The following is a 25,686-nucleotide window of genomic DNA, read 5'->3' as shown; positions in this document are numbered from 1 at the left end:
GAATATATACAACTTTTGCTTCATTTTGAAATTTGCTGGATTTCCAGGGGCAATGTACTAACAAGGTTATTTCAATTAAGACACGAAGTTTTATTATTTGTAAATGAACGTAATTCTGATTTTGCATCACTCCTAGTTGACGAAGCATGGTTATCAACACTATCCTATCTTAAAGACATTTTTTCGAAATTAAATGAACTAAATCCCTCCCTTCAGGGAAATTCTTTAAGTGTTCTTGATGCCTACGACAAAATAAAGGCATTCGAGAAAAAACTGGTTTTATGGATTAATTATGTACAAGACATACAATGTGCACCTTTTCCAACATTGGAATCCTTTTTAGGGGAAAATGATCTTTTTGTAGATTCAGAGTTTCTGGAAAAGATTTGCGACTATCTCAAAACTCTGCATCAGAATTTTGAAACATATTTTCCGAATAACTTTTCTAAGAAATTTCTGTGGGTTCGTGATCCATTTCAGGCTTGCAGTCACGAGAACGACCTTTCGTTATCGAAAAAAGAACAGTTAATTGAGCTTTCAAGGGATAGTGGGCTTAAAATGCAAATCCGTGATCTTGGTTTGGCTCAATTTCGGATCCCACCTTCAGCGAAAAATGAATTTCCCGAATTATCTGAAGCAGCACTGAAAATCGTTATGCAGTTTTCTACAACCTATCTTTGTGAGAAAGGATTTTCAACGTTCCTTCAAATAAAAACAAAATACAGAAATCGTCTTAATGTGTGTGTGCCAATCTTTGACTGAAGTTGACCAATATTGAGCCAGATATCCAGCAACTCTGCAAGTGCCGATGGCTCAACCATCTCATTAAAAGTAAGTAGTTACATAATTATATCATATTATTTATTTGTTTAATAAAAATTCAAACTTTGTTCAATGATGATACAATTTTAATCGTTTACTTGCAATTTAATTAATTATGTTATAAATGGCAGTTTTTCCGAAATGTTGGTAATTCCTACATAGGTTTTTAAAAAAATTACAAAAAGTCAGAGTGACATATAGGGAAATAAATGAAAAACGCTATGTTTATTTTGGAAGTAAAACTTTAATTCCAACATTCTAAAATGTAATTTTTCTTGTTTTAAAATCAATGACATTGGCGAATTCTATTTCATCACTCAGTTGCTGTTTTATAGACAGCATGGCAAGATTTCTTAAACGCCAAAACAGTATCGCCAGGGGCGGATCCCCCCCCCCCAGCTACGCCTCTGTAACTAACTTAGTGGTCCGTAGAATCGTTTTAGGCATTTTACTGGTCCTCGGGCTTAGAAAGGTTGAGAAACAAAGAAATACAGTTTACTTGCAGTTTTTCTCATAAACTTCATTTTAGTTGTTATTAATCTTTGTCTTTTTGTTTTACTGTCCAGATTTTGCTTCCATACAATAGGACTGATAGGCCTAATTTATTGTATACTTTTAGTTTGGTTTTTTTTTGGTACTAGGGTTTGGTTTAACCCTCCAACTTGCCAGGACGTATATATATATATATGTCCAGCTAAACCTGGATACGATTCAATACACCTGTTGAAAGAACATGGATAAAAAGTGCAATTTGACTGTTCTGTCCTTTAGAAGGTGCGATAATCCTTCACACTGTAGAGAACACTTAAACAGATTATCTCGCAAAGCTCAGTCTCAGTTCTCTATAACAAGGAAAGCAGTTCCTTGTTTTATGCTGGGCAATTTGACTGTTTGTTATATTAGAGAGGCTAAAAATATAGAAATTATTATTTTCTCTTTTTATTGTACAGTTTATAATTCCAGGACAAAATATAAATCCTTGCATACTTTCTTCACTTAAATATTGCATTAACCTGGAGAACCAATGTTTAATGTTTTTGTGCTAATTTTGTCATGTCACATCACTAAGTTTTTCAAAATATCGTAATCTACTGTTCTTTGCACTTTCACCTTGTTGGTTCGCTGTATAATCGGTCTTTACAAAACGAAATAAATGGTTATTATTTAAATTGATATGTATATATTTTCTGCTAGTTTATACATTTTTCTCCAATTTTAAAGTAAGTGATACTTTTGCGTATATTCTCTGATACAAAATATGTATATTTGCATGCATGAAATGTGAAATTTCATATTTTCACAACAGAATTGAACTTTATTTCGACTTTGATAGTCCCCCCCCACTCCCGCTGCATGATAGAGAGATGCCTGATTCTACTGTTTCCATTTCATCTTTCAAGTAAATTATTTCACCAAAAAATTTTAAATATAAATAATAAGATAAAATAATTAAAATATATAAATAATAATGTTAACATTTTCCCCTTGCCAACACACAGCATTGATGTGATATAAGTTCCAAATTTTTTGGAACTTATATCACACACACACACACACATATATATATATATAATACCTTAATTGTATTCCAAACAATTCTGAATAGTGGGATAAATCATTCTCTGAGATGTTTTCTTTCTTAATTTTTGAAACATTCTGTGTACCAAAATCTCGCCTAATACAACTTTTTTTCAAATATGTCTATTATAAGATTGTTTTTTTTTTTTTTTTGTAAATAAGAATACAGTTTGCTGAAACTTTGTCTATTAAATTTTCATATTGGTGTGTGGTACAGATTAGAAATTTTCAAATAGCACGATTTTTTTTTTCTATTACAAAACAGCGAAGTTTGATAATAAATATTTGCACTACAATAAAGTTCGACAGATTGAACAATATTATTGCATTATTTCTTTTCTCCTTTGGGAGAAAAACAGTAAAATGTCACTCGTATAATTATAGCAGATTTTCTGTTGGCAAAATTGGTAAGAAATTAATCATTTGCACTTTCATTTCAAAACACAAAGAAAGAACATTGTTAATTTACCTGATGAAAAAGAAAATATACTACATATTTTTCTTCTGTTATTATGTTTTCTCTTGTAGTAGAAAGAAGAAATTACTGCACATATTTCTTTTGTCAATACAAGAGTGCAAAAATCTGTAAATTGATCACATTATAGCTGATAGAGAATTCATGCCAGAAAAAATATTTATGTAAGAGTTCTAACATCAGCAGATATAACAACATTTTCTTCTAGATACGCGACATTATTGTAGTTAAACTTTGGCTACTATTTTCTCTTAAAAAATTCAAATCCTTTTTTTCAAGATAATAGTATCAAATAATTTAGCATTTTTCGATAATAAAAGTGAAACTGATCACTATAAATAAAGAAATCATTTTTGGCATAAATGCTGCATCAGCCTATAAAAGAAATGTCAGTTTTTCTGTGTTAGGATATCTACTAATCAACAATTGAAAACGAAACAAGACATTCTTGTTTGAGGTAATTTAGTGCGACTTCTCGAAAACTTTCCTTCTTGTGTTTCTCAAAAGAGTAATCTAAGACTTTTCGTTTTTCCTCCAGCTAAGAGGATTATTGTCCAGCATTTCTAAGACGTATTTCAGAAATAGCAACCAGCAGCAATAGAAGTAATAATATTTAGAATTAAAAAAAAAAAAAAAAAGAAACAAACAAAAATAACACAATTGAACTTTCTTTCAGCAGACTGCTGACCAGCTGATTTCAGATGCAAAGAAAGAGTACAAAATTAGAAGCTTCCAATATACAACAATATTACTGCTTTATTTCTTTTGTCAAAACGGTAAACTGAAATAAGAGATTCTGAATACTATCTGAAAACTTTAACCAGTAGAAATTTAAAGTAGTTATGCAACTGAGTTCCAGGACAGGGGAGGGAGGGAGGGAGAGAGAGAGGGGGGGAGTTGCAGTAAAATATCCTAAAAATGAGCATAAATTTTGAATCATTCCATACAGGATATCCTTCCTATTATATTTTCAACATATCTACAGTGATTACGCACTGGATATTACAGTAATGCATCCTACAAAAAAATAAAAAATTTGTTGCAATTTTATGCAAAAGAAGGCAAAGAGTCTCTGATAAAATACCACTGGATATAAATTTTTGGCACTAAAAATGACAATATCGGAAACTGAGTAATGCAGTTTATAATCATTCATTGTTCATGTATAAAAAAAAAAATTGTTCCTAAAATTGAAATGTGACGATCCACATAAAACTATTTCGCAAAGAAAGAAAGCAAAATGACATATTTATTTCACTAAATGTTATTTAAAAATATAATATTTGACAATATATTTTAAATGCAATCAAACATTTGAAAAAATTCACAAAAAGAATCTATATTGTCAGTAAAATGAAGAAAATTTACTATTACTAAAATATATTCATTGCAAAGGCTGATCTGTGGTCATTTCAGGATTGATTATTTATTTTGGCAGATGCAAAGCTTCTATTTTTGGAAAGAGACACAATAAATTGTGTAGCAAAAAAAAACGTCAAATATCCTAGTATGGTGAAGCAAATTCCAAGTACCACAGTACATGTAAAGTCAAGTAGTGACTCAAAGTCCCTCCACCACAGTTAATCTGTTAATGGCTCTAAAATCGCCATTAAGGGATTAACGGCGAAGAAGAGTAAATACTTGATTAAAGATAGAATGCTGAAGAAGTTTTGATCCATGAAAAATTTGTCTGGCTATTTCATCCACCTTGGCCAGTAGGAGGGTTAAATATAGAGCCAATTACATCTGTTATTTTTAAATATTTCAATTTTTATATTTATATCTTTCTCATTTTCATATGCTCTAAAATCTTGTTATCTATTACTATTTTAGATCTTACTGGATCTTGTCCTTTAAAGGCTATTGGTTTTGATTTTTTCTATTGATATTATCATTCCGTAATTTTTGGCTATCTCATTTAAATTTAAAATACCTTTCTGTAAGTTATCATCAGAATTTGTAATTATTTGGTCAGCAAAAAGGAGTGTGTTTAAGTTCACATTAGGAGAAAGTAATACCTTGATGGAAATTTTTATTCCATTTTATTATCATTTCATTTAGATGAATATTAAAAAGAGTAGCTAAAAGGGGACATCCCTGTCTGACTCCATGGTTTCTCTCTCTCGTATCTGATAGCTTTTAGAATATTATTTGGTATTTGTCTTTCTTTTAATATGTTAAATAAAATGCTTCTTTTTAACTTTGTCAAATGTTTTTTCAAAGTCAATAAATGTAATATGTGTTCCTAAATTGTATTCTCTTCTTTTCTCTATTATTAATTTTAGGCACAAGGCTGGGTCTATACATGATCATCCTTTTCTAAATCCATTCTGTACATCTAAAATAAAGTTTTCAAAATATTTTATTAGTTTGTTATTTAAAATTCTGCTATATATTTTGTAACAGGAATTCAGTATACTTATACCTCTATAGTTTTTAAGGTCATCTCTGTTACCTTTTTTAAAGACATGGTTTAACAATTGTCTTTTTCCATTCTATTGGGGGGGGGTGTACTAGATGAATAGATTTTATTTAGAAATAATAGGAGTCTTTCTTTGAACCTTGATACAGTATATATCAATACATTTCCAACAGTATTTGACTGCTCATATTAATTAATATAAAAAATATAAGCCTAAAATCTTTAATGGCACTTGTGACAATGATCAAGAGATTAAAACACATTCAACACAGTCATTTTCTTCCTATCATGGATTTTAGGCCAAGTGGCTTGTTCGGGTCTCATGTCACTGCTTTGTTGGTCTGTCGATTATTAAACACAGTTATTAAATCAATTATTATCATTTATTAACCAAATTATTAAACATTATTAAATATATTAAACACAGTATATAACTTGCATGAAAATGGCACAAATACTTTGCAATGAAATTAACATTTCTTCATACATCATCAGTGTGGGGAACAAACAAGCAATTCTAATAGGCAAGTATATAAGGTAAATAGAATCCATCAGATAACCACTGAAATGGTTGCCAAATGCTAGAAGGCTCATATTTGATATTCCGAGGATGAGAATTTCCCCAAACTCTCAGGGGGGGGGGAGGATCATTCCAATTCAAATTTGACCAATGTAATAGGGCTAATATCTTTGAAGGAACATTCATATTTTAACCTTCTATGGAAAAGGCAGCTTTCAATTCAAAGGCTACTGTACTTGGTATCAATACTATGTTGTGCACAGATAATACTTTTAAGGTTTAAGGTGTTCAACAGAGTACTGATGTTTGCTGATTCTTTTATATTGTATTATTCTATATTCCATTTTCTATATTAGATTATATTAACAAGAAATTTGGTTAACACCAGCTAAAAATAAAGTCGAGTAGAAATTTTGTTGATCAGAAAGTATGCAGTTACAAGGTGAAACTTCAAGCTTCTGCTATAAATGTTCAGTGATGCCAGAAACATATGGCATTGGCACTCTGTGTTTAGTGAAGTATCCATCGGTGTGAGAATGTAGATGGTGGGGCTTACGGCTGTCTGATTCCGTTAAAGTTTTGATAGTGAGAAGCTGTTTCAATAGTTAACTGATTGTTGGATTTACAAGGTAAATCACACAATCAGTTTTTTTTTTTTAATTGCATTTTTGTTCCACACACATACTGTTGATGTACTGTTAATTTCAGTATGAAATTTGTGCTTTAACTTTTATGAAAACTCAATGTGTTTAACAAGTTTTGCTCTCTTTTAAGATTATAAATCAAATATCTGATAATTACAGACTTCAGTTTATGAAAGATTAGAAAGGGCACTGGCATTTTAAGAAATTACCATTTGGGATGTATCCAGTGAGACAATCATTCGTTCTTCTTCTGGAGGACATTCAAGAGCTCCAGAAACACTTGTTCCACCTAAACACATTCAAAGAGTTTAAAGATGATGTTGATTTTTTTTTTCTATAAAACCAAAAAATATGTTCATGAAGTAATAAAAATATAGTAGAAAATTATTCCTACTTACCTCCAAAAGGAATGATTACCACATTATGCATTTTTGCCAAATGAATCACTTTGACAACATCATCATGACACCCTAAAATAAAAATCAAATTCACATAAACTATGAACAATGCAATGCATCATAATATCAAATTAAAGATGGGAAAAAATAATATTCTTGTTTAATTTTTATCCAATGTATTATGGGAATAAAGGTTGAAACTGGTCTGGGTAGTGGCCCTTCCCATAATGCATAGCATTATATACATCGAAAAGGATGTGTGTTTTGCATTATGGGACACTAAGGAAATTAATGTGAAGTCTCTAGCCTGTATATGCAAGTAGCCTAGTTGTGAAGATACTTCCCATGCAAACTTTGCTTACACTTGAATAAAGGATTAAACAAGAATATAATTTCTTGGCATCTTTAATTTATAACCAAGTGAAAAAAAACTTCCATCATCATATCAAAATATTTAGCAAAGTAATTTAGATGAATAAATACCTAGACTTCCATAGAAGCCAGGATGCTTCCAGAATCAAATCTCAATTCTGAATCTTCCTTCTTCCATTCCACTGCAAAAATCCTATACATTGATTACTCACAATGGACTTTCTGGTATAAAATAAATTGCATCTGTGGTATATTCTTTGGCTGCATGTACAGAATACATGCCTTATGTATAAGAATGTTTATTTGACTTTATTATTATTTTTTTTTATGATGGTCTCAACTAATTCATACATCAGTAAAACTGCCAAAGCAACAATACTAAGAGGCAAGAGGAAAAATACCTGGATACCATACTGGAAAGATCACAATATTGATTCAATGATTACAGAAAGAAATAATATCAAGGACAATTCAGAATTAATAAAACTGATGAATATAGAAAGAAATTAATGGACATAACACACAAAATTGAGCAGGAAATTTGGAAGTGCAAACAAGAGAAATGGGCAGAGCTTTGCAGTAACCTGGATCCAAGAAAAGACAGCCAACACTGGAACATTATTAGAATCCTAGACAACAATATCAAAAAAGAGAACCAACAGAAAACAAACTTCATCATAAATGCTGGGAAACAAGCCATTACAGATCAAGAAATTGCAAACACACTGGCAAAAACCTATTCAAACAACCCCAAACTTCAGTATAACAGAGAGGACAAGACCCTCAATAAACTCACAAGTAAAATACTAAAACAAGCAAGAACATACCAAACTAATGACATCTCCGAAGAATTTACGCTAAGTGAAATAAATTCATCAATTGAGAAAACTGCACCTAATAAATCTCCTGGTAATGATCTTATCTTTGGTCATATGGTCAAACACCTTGGCAAAAATGCCAAAGAACTTCTGGACATTCTCAACACCTCTTGGCAAACATCCAAAAGAATGGAAAAAATCAGTTATTGTACCCATCCTGAAACCTGACAAAAATGCTGCAGAATGTCAAAGCTATAGACCTATCGCATTAACTAGCATACTTTGTAAAATTACTGAAAGAAGCATACACTCCAGGCTTATGCACTGGCTGACAAAAAATAAGAAAATCAACTACCACCAAACTGCCTATAGAACCCGTCATTCGACAACAGATCAATTATTCCACTTCTACCAAACAATAATAGACTCATTTCAGGAAAAACCAACAAAAAAAACAACTGCCATATTCCTTGATATGACTGCCGCTTTCGATCGTGTTTGGATCAAAAAATTAATACAAACAGTACATGATATTGGAATTAGAGGAAACACTTTAAACTAGATTGCTGATTTCATTAGAGGAAGAAAGATCAAAGTCAGAATCAATGCAGCAATATCAAGAGAGCAGAGAACCTCAGCTGGTGTTCCCCAGGGTATTCAGTCCGTTAATATTCCTTCTATATGTCAATAACATTCATCCCTACCTTACAGAAGACACAAAAGTAACTTGCTATGCAGAAGATATAGCCATCTGGCAGACTAGTACAAAAATCAAAGAATCAGAGGAGATTCTAAACAAATCCATGAGAAGATTAGAAAAATGGTCCGATGAACTTAAACTCAAAAAATTAACCCAAACAAAACAAAACAAAATGAAGCACCTTTAGTACAGATAGGAAAAATAGACATTCCTACAATCCCAAAGTCATGATCAACAACAAGCTAATTGAAAAACTCACAAATCCAAAATACCTTGGTATTACGCTTGATCAGGAATTACGTTTTGCACAACACATCTCTAACACTTTCAACAGAGCTCTAAAAAAATTAAATATACTGAAAAGGCTTTGTGGAACAAATTGGGGCACAAAGCCTAAAAACTTAATGGAATATGCAGTACCTATCTGGTCACCTTCAGCCTCATCGGTAAAGAAAAAAATTAGACAAAATATAAGCAAAAGCATCCAAGATTATCATTAGTGTAGCCTCATCCACTAACAACATCAGAGCCCAACAGGAATGTGGGCTTGACCTGCTGGAGGACAGACGAAAATTTGCTACTATAAAATCTGATAAATAATATCAGAAGCTACCAAAGCGATCATATCTCCCTAAAAGCATATGAACACATTGGAATCAAAAATGCAGACCACAGATCATCAACTTTACAATATGATGACACTATCAGGAAGGAAATAGGTCTTGATTAGCTAAATGCCCACATAAACAAAGAACCGCAATTTTCCGGTCCTTTACCTTCAAATACCTCCATAAATCTAAACCTTACCAAACTCTGTACAAAAAAAGAACCAAAAGAAATGCACTAAGAAAAAGGCCTAAATACTATCAATCTTCTTTCATCCTCCAAACAAGTCATTTGTTGTAATAGGTTTCACGGTATGATATCATCCCGTGAAACCTATTACAACATGTCTCATGAACACATAAGCCTATCCACGCGTGTAAGTCATTTGTTATACCGATGGATCGTCAGACATCAATATGATTAATGGAGGTGCTGGTGTTCTCCTTCTAACCCCGAAAGGTGAAAAACTTTCAATAAAAGTTGAATCTAGGAGAATCGCTTCCAATTTTACCAGCGAACGCTATGCAATAAATAAAGCACTCGAAGCCTACTTAAAACTATCATTATCTCAACAATCTGAAGGAATTATAATTTACAGTGACTCAAGATTAGCTATGGAGACAATCAAAAATGGCAATACCAAGCTCACACAAGACACCCATAAACTCTTAAATCAACTCAAGTGTTTAGGAAAAAGTTGTATTTTACAATGGATTTCTGTTCATGTAGGCATTGATTACAACGAAGCAGCTGATAAATTAGCAAAAGAGGCCAGAGAATTCAACCAATAAACTCACATGATAACTCTTGCTGATGCTAATGCACTAGCAAAAGCTAAACTAATTCCACTGAAATCAGTGATCATCATTATCATCAACAACAATGGGTCCAATGCCCGTAGGTGTCTGCTGCCATCTTGATATGATTCTTTCACTGCATTCTGTTTTGTGCGAGATGACTCAATTTGTGTATAGAGTTTCCGCACCATTTGACGATGTCATCGCCCCATTCTCTGTTTTTTTGGTCTTCCTCTTTTGTTCTTTCCTTCAATCATTCCAAAACAGCAAAGTTATTAATTTTCTCTTATCATTCATTCATTTTAAATATATGGCCAAATAGACGTAGTTTCCTTTTGATTATTTTCTGGATCAGGTTTTCTTTTGGTTGTATTCGTCTGTAGATTTCCTCATTGTTCACTTTCTGTATCCAGCTTACTCTCAAGATCTTTCTATAGCACTTCCTCTCAAATGCCAATATCCTCCTTTCAGATTCTCTCAGGAATACCCAGGCCTTGCATCCATAGAGCATGCTGCTGAAGATGCAGGTTTCTACAATGCGCAGTTTAGTTTGCATCTTTATAGCTCGGCTCTTCCATATTTTGTCCATGGCTTTTAAAATAGTTGTTGCTCTGGCTATTCTAATTTTTATCTCTTTTTTGGGGTCCAAGTCATGTGTCATGTGGCATCCAAAATATGTGAAATTCCACATTTTCCAGTTGAAATCTGTCTATCGTAACTCTGTTCAGTAACTCCTTTTGTCCGAATATCGTTGTTTTAGTTTTTTCAAAGTTGATATTTAGTCAATATCTTTTTCCTTCTGTGTATAGTGTTTTCAATGTCTGTTCCAGCCTTGCTGCATCTTCTTCAATCAGGACGATGTCATCTGCAAAGCAGAGGTAGTTTATTCTCATGCCATTTATTGAAATGCCTCCATCTTCTTCTTTAATCTTATCTAGTGTTCTTCCGAGATGTGTGATGAAGATGATTGGTGATATTGGGTCCTCTTGTCTTGGTCCTTGACTAGTGGCAAACCAATCTCCAGTCTCACCTGCTATTCTGATTTTTGCTTGAGCTTGGCTGTTTATATCTTTCAGCAGGAGGATCAATTTATTGTCCACACCATAGGATTCCAAGACAGCCCATGTTATATTTTGGTCAATATTATCAAATGCTTTTTGGAAGTCCACAAAACAGCAATATATCTTTTTGTTCTTTCTTTGAGCTTTCTCTGCTATTAGTCTTAGTGCGAGTATTTGTTGCACTGTAATTCGATCTTGTTGAAATCCGGCTTGCTCATCTGGAAGATGTGCCTCAATATGTCCCTTCAGGCGTTCTGTTAGTATTTTCATCAGCACTTTGCCAAGATGACTCATTAATGCAATAGTTCTGTAATTGGTGCATTCTAAAGCACTGCCTTTCTTATGAAGAACAAACCAAGACCAATTTTTTCCACTCTTCGGGTGTATACCCTGATCTCCATATTTCATTACATAGCTTATGTATTTCTTTTACAACTAATTCTCCCCGATATTTCAGCATCTCGCCTAATATGTTGTCATTTTCAGTACTCTTGTTATTCTTGAGATGTTTTATAGCCTTATTCACCTCCTCTTCCAAGATGCCTTTTTCAAAGATCTCTGCTGGTGGAGAGATTGCTTTTAGTTCTTTGATTACTTCTGTTGCAGTATCATTTAGTTGATTTTTATTTAATTTAATGAATTTTATTTAATTGATTACCATTACAAAAGCTAAACTAATTCCACTGAAATCAGTGATACAACATCAAATTCCCAACATCAGTGCTGACAGAAAGACCTCCACCACGATAGCAAGACTACAAACAGGACATTATAAAGGAATGAAGATCAATACAGATGATACGATAACATATAGAAACTGCAACAACTGCCTCAATACCGAACTGACACCCACTCACATCTTTACCTGTCCAGCAATTACACAGCTTTGCAAGAAATAGATCCTAATCCTGAAACAACAGCTCTACATTAACAAAATCATCAACATAGCCAAAGCAGTACAAGGAGCACACGGAAACATCTAACTCTTCAAAGGACAAGACAACAACAACAACAACTACCAGCCAGGTTGGCCTACTGAACAGTACACTAGCTCTCAACTTGTCAGGCTGTGGATGAATGAATTCTAATGAACAGTATAGGATTGTCACTTTGCTTAACAAACACCTGAAGTGGATCAACAAAATTTCATATTTCGTCTCTGGAGCTGGTTTTTTGAATTATCTAATCCTTAGTTCACCAACAGCATAGACTAACATGCAACAAGTCTAGAACAATTTGTGGGTGGGATTCACATACGAAACGCAGAAGTTTATCAACTCTCAGTCCATAAGAACAGATGTGAGAGATAGTGAGACAATGGTTACATAGTCCATTTTTGGAAATTATGGAGACAACTACCGTGTTTGAATAAAAACTTTAGTTTAATATTACTAAAATTTTACAATTCGACGTTTCGACCTTTATGTCAAAGTCATCTTCTGGAGCGTACAAATATACACAAGAAACAAGCTATACTACAATCATACTGGTTCGTTAAAGACACTGACTAACCGCTACCACAATTGTTGGCCTGACATCTGGTGAAAAAAAAAAAAAAATTATACATCAACGCTAGAGTCCTATTATTTGTGTTGTCTACTATATACATATATTAACATCATTCCAGCCAGTTGGAGTGGGATGGTTTCTAATACTAGCGGATTGGCTAGAGTCCTGACTTATGTTGAATCTTTCATATTAGGTTGGCTGAATGTGTGCCATCCAGATCCTTGGAATTTTCATACCATCTTTATTGTTGATATTTGGGTGGTTTATCAGGATTTCGCAGGATTCTTTAAATTTTCTTTCGTACCATGTTTTTGTGCGGTGTAAGGAGCAGGTGCTTTTCCAGTTGATTTGGTGTAAGGTGTTAAGTGCATGGTCTGAGAGGCCTGCTTCACCATAATGGTTTATATTTAATGTGTCTAATGTGTTCTTTCTTGCGTATAGGGATTGTCCGTCCTGTTTCACCACTGTACGGTAAGTTACAGGTGCAGCGGATGCAATAGACTCCAGGATGTGCTAATGGGAGGAGAGGATCCTTAGAGGAGCTGAATATAGTTTTAAGTTTAGTGGGTGGTTTAAAGGTGGCATTGAGGTTATAATTGAGGTTCGCTCCCGTTCCTAGACACACTAGTTACACGTCTTCCTTCAGGCAGTCTATCCTTCACGGTCTACCGAAAACCGACACACACGGGCCAATACATACATGCGAATTCATACCACTACCCAGCACAAAAATATGGAGTCATAAACACCCTTAAAAACAGAGCCACAACTATTTGCTCTAACCAGCAAGCCCTGAAACAAGAACTAAAAATCATTAGTGACACATTCATAAACAATGGCTATAACATAAATACTGTCAATAAAATACTCTATAAAACCACAACAAAAACGAATCTAGATTACAGTAAAACCATAGCCATCCCATACATTAAAGGGTTATCAGAAAAAATCAACAGAATCCTACAACATTATAACCTCAATGCCACCTTTAAACCACCCACTAAACTTAAAACCATATTCAGCTCCTCTAAGGATCCTCTCCTCCCATTAGCACATCCTGGAGTCTATTGCATCCGCTGCACCTGTAACTTACCGTACATTGGTGAAACAGGACGGACAATCCCTATACGCAAGAAAGAACACATTAGACACATTAAATATAACCATTATGGTGAAGCAGGCCTCTCAGACCATGCACTTAACACCTTACACCAAATCAACTGGAAAAGCACCTGCTCCTTACATCGCACAAAAACATGGTACGAAAGAAAATTTAAAGAATCCTGCGAAATCCTGATAAACCACCCAAATATCAATCAACAATAAAGATGGTATGAAAATTCCAAGGATCTGGATGGCACACATTCAGCCAACCTAATATGAAAGATTCAACATAAGTCAGGACTCTAGCCAATCCGCTAGTATTAGAAACCATCCCGCTCCAACTGGCTGGAATGATGTTAATATATGTATATAGTAGACAACACAAATAATAGGACTCTAGCGTTGATGTATAATTTTTTTTTTTTTCACCAGAGGTCAGGCCAACAATTGTGGTGGCGGTTAGTCAGTGTCTTTAACGAACCAGTATGATTGTAGTATAGCCTTGTTTCTTCTCGTAGATAGGCTTATACGTTGGTTATGCATTTCTAAATAACTTAGGGAATTGAAACAACGTAGATCCGAATATAAATTAAATAATACTTTAATAGATATCTCCGATATTTCGGCAATGTCTCATTGCCATTTTCTATAGGAACTTACAAAAGGCAGGAGCACAACAAGCTCTAACAATATAGTAACTGGAAATGAAGATATGAAGCTATCTTTCTCCTAGAAGTCCTGATGGTGCCCTCTGGTGGGCTAAGTAGGCATTCTTGGCCGTTGGGCTGAAGGTCTGCTGATGTATGCCTCCCAAATCTGGGGCAGTCGCATACAACCAAATTTGTTGAGGTTTGGAGAGTTTCTTAGGGCAGAGGCTGATTCCACAAATAATCTTTCGAATTTCTATTTGCTCCGGTGTATTATTTTTGCTTTCTTCCACCGTATTCTGTGGCGAGTATCCAGAGCATGGTCTGCAAGACCAGAATGGCTATATTTGTAAAACCGGATGTAGTCCTTGTGTTCAGAAATTCTGATATTCGCTGTCCTGCCTGTTTGGCCAAAGTACGACAGTTTACAACTGCAAGTGACCTGGTATACACCAGGTAGGTCTAGGGGAAGTGGTTGGTCTTTGGTAGAGCGGATAAGGGATGCCAATTTTCTGTAAGGCCTGTAACAGGAGGTGAGGTCATGTTTTTTTAGAATTTTGGTAATTTTTTCCGAGGTGCCTCGGATGTAGGGAATGATGATGGATTTAGAGTAAGCTTTTTTGTGGAGGGGGGGAGGAGAGGGGCTGTGGTTTGCAGGTTTTAATATTTTTTGGATTTTGGGGGGGGGGGGGTAGCCATTGGCTGAGAAAGTGTTTAAGATGTGATTTAGTTCAGTGTTAAGGGCTATGTCGTTAGAACAGATTAGTTTAGCCCTGTTGTATAGTGTTTTTACCACTCCATATTGTTGTGAGGGGGGGGGGTGAGATTGTTGGTGGATGTATCTGCCTGTATGGGTGGGTTTTCTGTAAACTGAGAAAACCAAAGTTCCATCAGGCTGGCGGGTGACTAGTGTGTCTAGGAAGGGGAGGCAGTTGTTTTCCTCATTTTCCAGGGTGAACTTGATTCTGGCATGTTGGTTGTTTAAGTGTGTGAGGAAGGAGAGGAGTGTTTCAGAGCCATGTGGCCAAATAGCGAACACATCATCAACGTAGCGAAGCCATATGGTTGGTTTTTGTGGGGCAGAGGCTAAGGCTTTTTCCTCAAAGGTCTCCATAAAGAAATTGGCCAAGGGTGGGGAGAGTGGTTAGCCCATGGCTGTCCCCTCTATTTGTTTGTAGAATTTTCCCTGCCAAACGAAATAGCCTGAGTTCATTGTGAACTGAAATAGGGCTGAGATATCGGGAGAAAATTTAGCTTGGATTAGCTCTAAAGTTTCCTTGAGTGGGACATTGGTGAATAAGGAGGAGACGTCGAAGCTGACCATTATGTCATTATGTTGGAGTGTAAGGTTTTCTATGCTGGCTTTGAAGTGGGCTGAGTTTTTTATGTGTGATGGTGTGTTGCCAGTATAGTGTGTGAGCTTTTTGGCTAAATATTTAGCTAGTTTGTATGTGGGGGAATCAATGCCATCCACTATGGGACGTAATGGCACATTTTCTTTATGTATTTTTGGGAGTCCGTAAATACGGGGGGGTATAGAGTTAAACGGTTTTAATCTGTTGGTAACTTCTACAGGCCAAGAAGTGACTTTCTTAAGGAGGCTGTGAAGTTTTCTAATTTGTGAGTTGGTGGGATTGTAATTGATAGGGAGGTAAGTAGCCCGATCTAATAGGATAGCATTCAGCTTACCTTTGTAGTCCTTTTGGTTAAGTACTACAGTTGCATTTCCTTTATCCGCTTTGGTGATAACTATTTCTTTATTATTTCTCAATTCCTGTAGGGCTTCAAATTCCTTGTTGGATATATTGGTTTTGGGTGGTTTTGCTATGGAAAGGACACAAGCTACATCCAGTCTTACACTGTTGGCGATTTGATGTGGAAGGTGGCGGATTCCTCTTTCGATCTGGATCATTATATCCTCACTTTTCTTGTGTATATTTGTACGCTCCAGAAGATGACCTTGACATAAAGGTCGAAACGTCGAATTGTAAAATTTTAGTAATATTAAACTAAAGTTTTTATTCAAACACGGTAGTTGTCTCCATAATTTCCAAAAATGCATTCGGATCACTGTGCAAGCCTAAAAGAAAGGTTATATAGTCCGTTCACATAAGTGAGAGGCGTCGTTGGCAGACTGCCAAGAGTGAATTCATGTTGAAGGGGAGAAAGAAATAAGACGATGTACAAATCGGTCACCAACACGTGAAATCACGTGCTTTATAAGCAAAATTTTCAAACTGTTATACAAGCAAAATAGTTACTACTTTAAAAACTACAATGATCATAAAAGAGAAGTTAATTTTCTGACGTGTAATAATAAACACTCATCTTAAACACGCATCCATTAAGCGTTTCCTCTAATTCCAATATCATGTATTGTTTGTATTAATTTTTTGATCCAAACACGATCGAAAGCAGCAGTCATATCAAGGAATATGGCAGTTGTCTTTTTTGTTGGTTTTTCCTGAAATGAGTCTATTATTGTTTGGCAGAAATGGAATAATTGATCTGTTGTCGAATGACGAGTTCTATAAGCAGTTTGGTAGTAGTTGATTTTCTTATTTTTTGTCAGCCAGTGCATAAGCCTGGAGTGTATGATTCTTTCAGTAATTTTACAAAGTATGCTAGTTAATGCGATAGGTCTGTAACTTTGACATTCTGCAGCATTTTTGTCAGGTTTCAGGATGGGAACAATAACTGATTTTTTCCATTCTTTTGGAAGTTTGCCTGTTCGCCAAGAGGTATTGAGAATGTCCAGAAGTTGTTCTTTGGCATTTTTGCCAAGGTGTTTGACCATATGACCAAAGATAAGATCATTACCAGGGGATTTATTAGGTGCAGTTTTCTCGATTGATGAATTTAGTTCACTTGGTGTAAATTCTTCGGAGAAGATGTCATTAGTTTGGTATGTTCTTGCTTGTTTTAGCATTTTACTTGTGAGTTTGTTGAGGGGCTTGTCCTCTCTGTTATACTGAAGTTTGGAGTTGTTTGAATAGGTTTTTGCCAGTGTGTTTGCAATTTCTTGATCTGTAATGGCTTGTTTCCCAGCATCTATGTTGAAGTTTGTTTTCTGTTGGTTCTCTTTTTTGATATTGTCTAGGATTCTAATAATGTTCCAGTGTTGGCTGTCTTTTCTTGGATCCAGGTTACTGCAAAGTTCTGCCCATTTCTCTTGTTTGCACTTCCAAATTTCCTGCTCTATTTTGTGTATTATGTCCATTAATTTCTTTCTGTAATCATCAGTTTTATTAATTCTGAATTGTTCATTGATATTGTCTCTTTCTGTAATCACTGAATCAATATTGTGATCTTTCCAGTATGGTATCCAGGTGTTTTTCCGCTGGCCTCTTGGTATTGTTGCTTTGGCAGCTTTACTGATGTGTGAAGTAAGGATTTGTAATTTTCTGTCGAGGTTTCCAGAGACAGGTTCATCTTGACAAAGGCTCTCCAAGGTTTGAGTAAACCTTGTCCAGTCGGCTTTTCTGAAGTTCCACATCCTTTTGGTTTGCTGTTCTTGTTCAATCTTGAAGTTTAGTGTTGTTATTATGGGTCTGTGGTCACTGATGGCATTTCCCAGAATTTTCCATTGTGCACTTGATGCAATACTATAATTAATGGCTGTGATGTCAATAGCAGATTCAGTTCCCGTAGTTTTAGAAAGATAGGTGCTCTGTCCATTGTTAATTGTTGTGAGTTCCAAATCTGTAAAGAGGTCTTCCAATTGTTGACCTTTATGGTCTAAATTGGGAGAGCCCCACGTTGGGCTTTTTGCATTTAGGTCACCAAGTATAATGGTTGCATCAGTTAGAGAATCGCTTAGCTTTTCAATGATGTCTGTATCAATATTTGTATTATCAGGATAGTAGACGTTTGTGATTGAAATAGAATGGTTTGGTAGATGTATTTCAACAGCTTGAGCTTCCGTTGAACTGTCATTATTTAAATATTGATTTAGGGTGATTTCTTTGAATTTGATTTCTGGGGTCTTCAAAAGGATAGCAAGCCCGCCACCTGTTCTTTCTTCTCTATCCTTCCTAAGAACTGTGTATCCTTTGATGTTGAAGTTCAAATTTTTATTTAGTTTTGTTTCTTGTAGACAAGCTATATAGATATTATTTTTATAAAGCATGTATTTGAGTTCATCCATTTTTCTCTGAGTACCGTTGATATTGAGTTGCAAAATGTTAATATGAGTCCTCGTAGCATATTTATCATCAGGAGCCCGGACTGCAGCCCCAGACGCGTCGGCTTCCCTGGACGCAGTAGCATTGGTTGAAAACTTAATTTAATACGGTGAGACACCTTTTGGCAACTCGTATAGGTAAATATGACTTCTCTATTGTTTCCACCTTAGTATCACCATCACTCACCTCTGGGTCTGACTCCCACCGACAAGCCCCCAATAAAGGTTGAAGCCTGTTTGGGTAGTGGCCCTTCTCTTAATGCATAGCATTATACATGTCTGCAAGGAGATGTGCTTTGCATTATGGGAGATACTAAGACAAGTAGTGATGAGATCTTGGTTCACCTTTATCACGAGTTGCCTCAGTCCTGAAGATACTTCAGGCGCAAACTTTGTTTGCTTACACTTGTATAAAGGATTAACCTAAATTTATTAAATGCCATATCAATACTGGTTTCCTAATTTTTTTTTTCCAGAGTAACCTATTATCTGTTAGGTCTTTAATCTGAATCTTCCCTTAATTTCTATCTTCTAAAGAACTCCAAAAATGTTCCAGAGCAGCAAAAGAAAGAAAAAGGTTCCGTGACATGGTTGCCAACCTCCTTCTAGGAGATGACACTTGAAGAAGAAGAAGAAAGAACTCCTAATTATATCAATATATCCGTATCTTGAGTTTCTCTTTCAAAGCATTTTTCTTTTAAGTATTCATTTTGCCGAATCCTTCATTTCCTACTCGGTCACTATCATCATCAATTTCTTGGTACATATCCTCAAAATGTTCAGGCTACTATGAAAACACTACACGATTAAATTTACATTCATATTCTGTCTAAAGGACTATACCAGCTAATCTAAAATTAGCTCTCCTTATGTTGTCTCAAACAAATGACTGTCAAGTTCTTTTGTGATTTTTTTTTTGAGACTGTCGTGCAAACTGAGGTTATCTTTCACTCACTACATTTTCATTAAATTTCTAAGTTTCTTGTTTTTTTCCATATATGTTTATTCATCTTCCAACCATACAACAACTTTGATTATTATGCCATCTATATCCCTATATAATTTGCCATCTTCTCTCAAAACTGTTTAAATAATTAAAGCCATTGTTATCTGTTGCACAAGTTCCTTACTGCGAAAGCAACTGATGTTTTGAACTGTGTCCTTGCTTTTTGTTTCACAGATTTATCTTGTTAATGCAGGTGTCGATAAAAAAAATTATCGCTGTAATTACTTAATTTGTCTAGAGCTGCATTAAGTCTTATAGGACAATTTATCTAAAAAGATTAATTCATGTACATATAACAAAGAACCAAACTTAATATCTCCTATGTTGACAATGGTTTCAATATCATGTTTCTTTATTATTATTATGCAGACTCCTCCATGGAATTCAAAGAACTCATTGAGGAAGCATCCATTTTAAAAACTGTCACTAATTATCTATATACCTATCATATCTCTTCTGAAACAGATTTAATGAAGTGCACTTACAACGAGTGGAGGCCCATTCTGCACACTCAGTACTTATCATAAACTGAACCTCACATGCTTTGCTTCCTAACTTTACTCAAGGATGATTAATTGACTAAATTGTTACTTTAGTTGATATAAACTGCAAAATCGCATTTGTAACTATACTATAAAATCCTCTAACTTTTATTTATACCATAAGATCCTGTTATCAACTTATATCTATCATATCTCCTCCCATCTAGCTATATCTTTGAACTTTATTACTTCAATTTGTTCATATGTACAATTTCACAGGCCATGAACCATCTTGGTTATCCCTCCAATGGATCTGTTTGACTCTGTCTCCAGGTGGAATACTAGTTACCACCTAATCTGTGTAAACCAGGGGTCGCCAAACTTCTTTGACTGTCGACTCCTTCAACAGGTTCTTGACTTTTTATCGACCCCCTCTATTTTACTATTACGCAATTATAATAGGACAAGCAAAAAAGATGCTTATGAGAGTTTTTAGATTGTTTATTTTATAGTTATAGTGTTTATTGTATATATAATATAGTATATATTATTATATCGGCTTAACGTCAAAGGGATATGTTTTTGTATTTGACATCCTTCTTTACATTACATATTTGATAGGAGGGATAAATAATATATAAAATAAAAAATTTAATTTAGATAACAAAATAACAATAATGCAATCTTCATATATATATATATATATGAAAATAAGACTTTTATTAAATTAATGAAAAATTATTGCCCGGTGTTGTACTACCTCGCCCCAGTCAGAAGATATTTTCAGGTGCAAATTTTGTTTGCTCACACTTGGATAAAGGATTAAACTAAATTTATTATAGTCTAACAAAGTGAAAAATAAACTTTCAACAACTTTCTCTAAATCCAGAGTAATTTAATAAAAAGGTGGCATACCATTTGGCAACTCCTATAGGTAAAGATGACCTGCCATTGCTTCTACCTGGTATCTCCACCTCTGGCCTGGCTCACACTGAAGAGACCTCAATAAGGGTCGAAACTAGTCTGGGTAGCGGCCCTTCCCTTAATGCATAACATTATACATATCTGCAAGGAGATGTGTTTTGCATTATGGGAGATACTGAGATAGGAGTGATGTTAGCTTGCTCCACCTTTGCTGCGAGTTGTCCGGTGTTGTACTACCTTATCCCAGTCCTGAAGATATTTTCAGGCGCAAACTTTGTTTGCTCACACTTGGATAAAGGATTAAACTAAATTTATTAATTTAGTATACAATTTACTAATGTTGTCAATGTGAAGGGTGTGCTTCGTGACTCTTGACAAGATTAGCAATGTCATCATCATCATCATCATCAAATTCCTGCGATGTACCCTCAAGGGGTGTACAGGATATGACAGTACTACATGAAAAAATTACATCATTACTAACTTCCTATCTACAATTTTCCTCCAAATCAGTCTGTTACTTGTCAAGACTCCAACATTATCAGATCTTATATTTCTATAGTCTAAGGCACTTTGTACCGTATCAATCCACCTATATCTTGATCTTCCTCTGGGTCGTTTTCCTGCCAACCTGGCAGAGAACACTTGTTTTGCTAATCTTTCCTCTCCCATTCTATTTAAGTGACCATACCACCTGAGATTAGCTCTGCTAAAGCATTCCTGGATGCTGGCAATGTCAAGTTCTTTCCTAATATCCTCATTTTTAATATGATATTTCCATTGATGCCATCTATTCACGCCTCTAATCTTTCTCAGGACGCTCATTTCTGCGGTCTCTAGTCTTTGGTCAAGTGTTTTACTTCTGACCCAGGTCTCAGATCCATAAGATAAAACTGGTTTGAACACTGTCTTGTATACAGCTAATTTAGTGTTCCGACTAATTTCTTTCTTATTCCATATGAATTTATTCAACTGACTTCCCACCATACCAGCTTTGCTGATTCTGTTGTCTATTTCTATATTTAATTTCCCATCTTCAGTAAAAATTGCCCATTGTGCCAAGTAGCTAAAATGTTTTACTTGTTCCACAGGTTCTCCATTCACAACACAGTTGACATTTTCAGTGATTCTGCCTATTTTCATTGTCTTTGTCTTTTTATTGCTAATCTTCATACCATATCTATTACAACAGCTATTCAATTTAGTCAGAGAATCTTGCAGACTTGTAGAGGATTTATTTAGAAGTATAACATCATCCGCATAAAGCAAAGAGCTGACATTAACATCTCCAATTTTGATATCAGGTTTAATACCACATTCCTTCATAATGTGATCCATATAGATAATGAATAACAGAGGGGATAATGTACATCCTTGTCTCACACCAGATTTAACATTAAACCATCTTCCTGTACTTCCTTCAGTTTTAACTGCTGACTTACAACTCAAATAAAGACTAAGTATTGCTTGATATAATGCCCCATTGACACCATATAACTGCAGTGTATTGAATAGCTTCTCTCTTGGCACCTTGTCATATGCCTTTTCCAGATCGACAAAACTTAAATACAGATCTTTGTTATATTCCCATGCTTTCTCGACTATTTGTCGTAAAGTGAAGATCTGATCCTGACAGCCTCTATTTGGCCTGAATCCAGCTCACCAAGCTTTTCTTCCACAATTCTTCTCAACCGTTTCTCAAGTATACTTGCATAGATCTTGCCAGGAACACTCAGTAGGGAAATACCTCTGTAATTCTCACATGCAGTTTTATTTCCCTTTTTATATATGGGTACTATGAGAGCTCTACTCCAATCATCGGGAATTCGTCCCTCTGTCCAGGCTTTCTGAACTATGAAGTGCAGCCATTGTAAGACTCTTATACCACCATACTTCAGCATTTCTGGTCGAATATCATCTACTCCTGCTGTCTTTCTACATTTCAAGCCTTTGATGGCTTTTTCTACTTCAAGTATGGATATGTAATCATGCCTGCATGCCTGGTCAGTGTTTTTTATCACTGTGCTGTCATCACTGCTTGTTTCATTTAGCAGTTTTTCAAAGTAATTACTCCATACTTCAAGGATATCTTTTTCTCCTTTTTTCATGTCACCTTTATCATCTCTAATTCCTTTTACCGCACTCTTTCCTCCATTCCTAAGCTTCTTCAACAACCTCCAGAATATTTTGCCACCTTCTTGATATTTATTTTCTATATTCTTGCCAAAGTCCTCCCATGACTTTTGTTTAGCTAGTTTTACACACTGTTTAGCTTTCTTACATTTGTCTCTGTATTCTGTAAGAGTAAAAGCTGACTTATTTGCCAGAAACTTCTGATATGCTTTCTTCTTTTCCTTCACTGCCACTTTAACTTCCTGTGTCCACCAGGGAGTTCCGATTTTTTTATCCTTGCACACAACCTCACCACATGCCTCTCTGGCAGAATCAATCAATGTTTTCTTCAGAGTTTGCCACTGAATCTCCAAGGTTTGATTCCTGTTCTCAAACTCTTTCATTTTCTTTTCAATAATCTTTCTGTATTTTAGTCTGCAGTTCACATCTGAGAGCTGCTCAACTTTTATTCGCTTTAAAACTTTCTTACATGTTATTCTTTTCAATATGAAATTCAATTTTATCCTGCTCAAGACTAAATAGTGATCACTTCCAATTTCAAATCCTCTGTACACTCTGGTGTCCTGCACCAGGGAGAAAACATCACTATCAACAATAACATAGTCAATGAGACTTTTCTTATTCCTAGTCTCTTCTCTCCATGTGAATTTGTGCACATTTTTATGTTGGAACATGGTGTTAGTAATAACCAGTCCATGTCCTGAGCAGAAATCCAACAGATATTTGCCATTATTATTAGCTTTGCTCTTTTCTCCAAATTTTTCCAAAATATTTTTGTATGTCTCACAATCATTTCCTACTCTGCTATTTAGATCCCCAACAAGGACCAACTTTTCCTTTTTCATTGTGTCAGTCGCTTTTTCTAAAGCCTCAAAAAATTCCTCCACTTCTACCTTAGTAGAACCTTCTGTGGGACCAGAGGCACAAATAAGTCTCATTGTCCAGTTCCCCATTCTCATATTTGCCCACATTACTCTACTTGAGATTGACTGCTATTCAAGAAGATCAGCCTCGTATTTTGTGTTGAATACTATGGCTACTCCTTCTTTTCCTTGATTGTCATTGCCTGAATTCATTTTGTATTTATTGCTCAGAATGATCTCACCAGTTTTGGTCTTTTTTGTTTCAGTGACCCCTATTATGTCGATCTGGTACTTATCTAATTCCTCAGCTAGCTCCATTTCTTTGCCATTCAGGCTTTTTACGTTGATAGTACTGATCTTTAACTCTGGTGATGTTGAGTTGGGGTTTGTTTTCAGATTTTTTCCAGTAGCTGACTTTTCGCTATTCGCCCTGGTTCCCTGGCGAAAACAACGGGGGCCTTGTTTAACCGGGCGACGACCCAGCCGGCATGAAATTTTATCATGTTGTACCATCATTTTTTATTTTGGTTTAACCAATAAGAATACAATTTGGTCGGCTAAATCCCAAATTGCCAGCCCATCCTCGTCCGTTCAGTATCCAAGTAGATACCCAACAGGGTGCACCACAAGAAGGTGAGGATTGGACATTAGGTCAGAAGCCCTGGTCGGTTCTCCGCATTCCTTTAAAGGCTATGTGGAGGTCTCCTCTCAGTTATACAGCTTTGAACCTTAAGCACCCCGATTAGCAATGTTGGGTTCAAAATTAGTAAGTTTCAGCCTTAAATCGCCACGGAATTCTATATCTAGCTTATTTCTTTGTTTTGTTAAAATGGAATTAACATGGCTGAAACCAGCTTCAACCATGTACGAGCTTGGAAATGCAAGCAAAAAGGGGAGTACCACTTCAGAAAGTTTTGGATATTTTTCTACAACATTTATATTCGTCCAAAAGTAACTTAAAGTCCTATTTTTAAAAAGCATCTTAGCTTCAAGATCAACTGACAATTCAATAAGTTCATCTTGTAAGTTACATTCGATATTTTCAATATCTGCAGAAAATGGCATGATAACCCAATCTGGGATGTGCATGTTTCCAAAATCTGCAAAGCGCAATTTAAAATCATCGCTCAAATTTCGAAGATGTTTTGTGTATATTTCTAAGTCTTCATCTTTTACTTTCAATTGCCGTAGATTCGAAAAATACTGAAAATCTTTTCGTAACAATGATGATTTAACTAAGGCTAATTTAGCTTGGAAGCCTAAAAGAATCATCCAAGCTTGAATAATCGTGACATCTTTACCTTGTAGATGGGTCTGTACGTCATTACATTTTGATAATAAGTCCGCCAATTAGAAAATATGATTCTTATTTCTCTTCAGTTCATCAGTCAAAAACAAATTAACATCTGTAAGAAACTCTAGGGTTGAGTCGAACAACTCAACAAATCTTTGTAGACTTGCACCTCTAGACAAGCATCTTACTTCAGTATGCAAGAGTAATTGGTTTGATACTTAATTTTTTTCACAAAGTTTGGCAAACAATCGCGATTTAAGAGGATGAGCTCTAAATTGATTAATAGATTTAATACACACTCTTAGAGTATCATGCAGTTCGTCACTGA

General features: G+C 35.2%; 1 protein-coding gene across 1 annotated transcript in view; it reads right to left on the bottom strand.

Moving 5' to 3' along the window:
* Positions 1–25,686, bottom strand: part of Agps (alkyldihydroxyacetonephosphate synthase) — a 608,793-nt gene that overhangs the window by 340,029 nt on the left and 243,078 nt on the right. Inside the window, exons 7-8 of the mRNA XM_090397415.1 lie at positions 6,860–6,931; positions 6,671–6,750 (exon numbers count right to left, since the gene is read on the bottom strand). Coding sequence (XP_090253541.1) covers positions 6,671–6,750; positions 6,860–6,931 — 152 coding nt within the window. The remainder of the gene's footprint in view (positions 1–6,670; positions 6,751–6,859; positions 6,932–25,686) is intronic.

Source organism: Typopeltis vanoorti, chromosome 9 (assembly GCF_054136105.1).
Source record: "Typopeltis vanoorti isolate ZY-2024b chromosome 9, IOZ_Tvanoo_1.0, whole genome shotgun sequence".
NCBI classification, from domain to species: domain Eukaryota; kingdom Metazoa; phylum Arthropoda; class Arachnida; order Uropygi; family Thelyphonidae; genus Typopeltis; species Typopeltis vanoorti.
The sequence above is the reverse complement of the archived record's forward strand: the minus strand, read 5'-3'. Positions and strand labels throughout refer to the sequence as shown.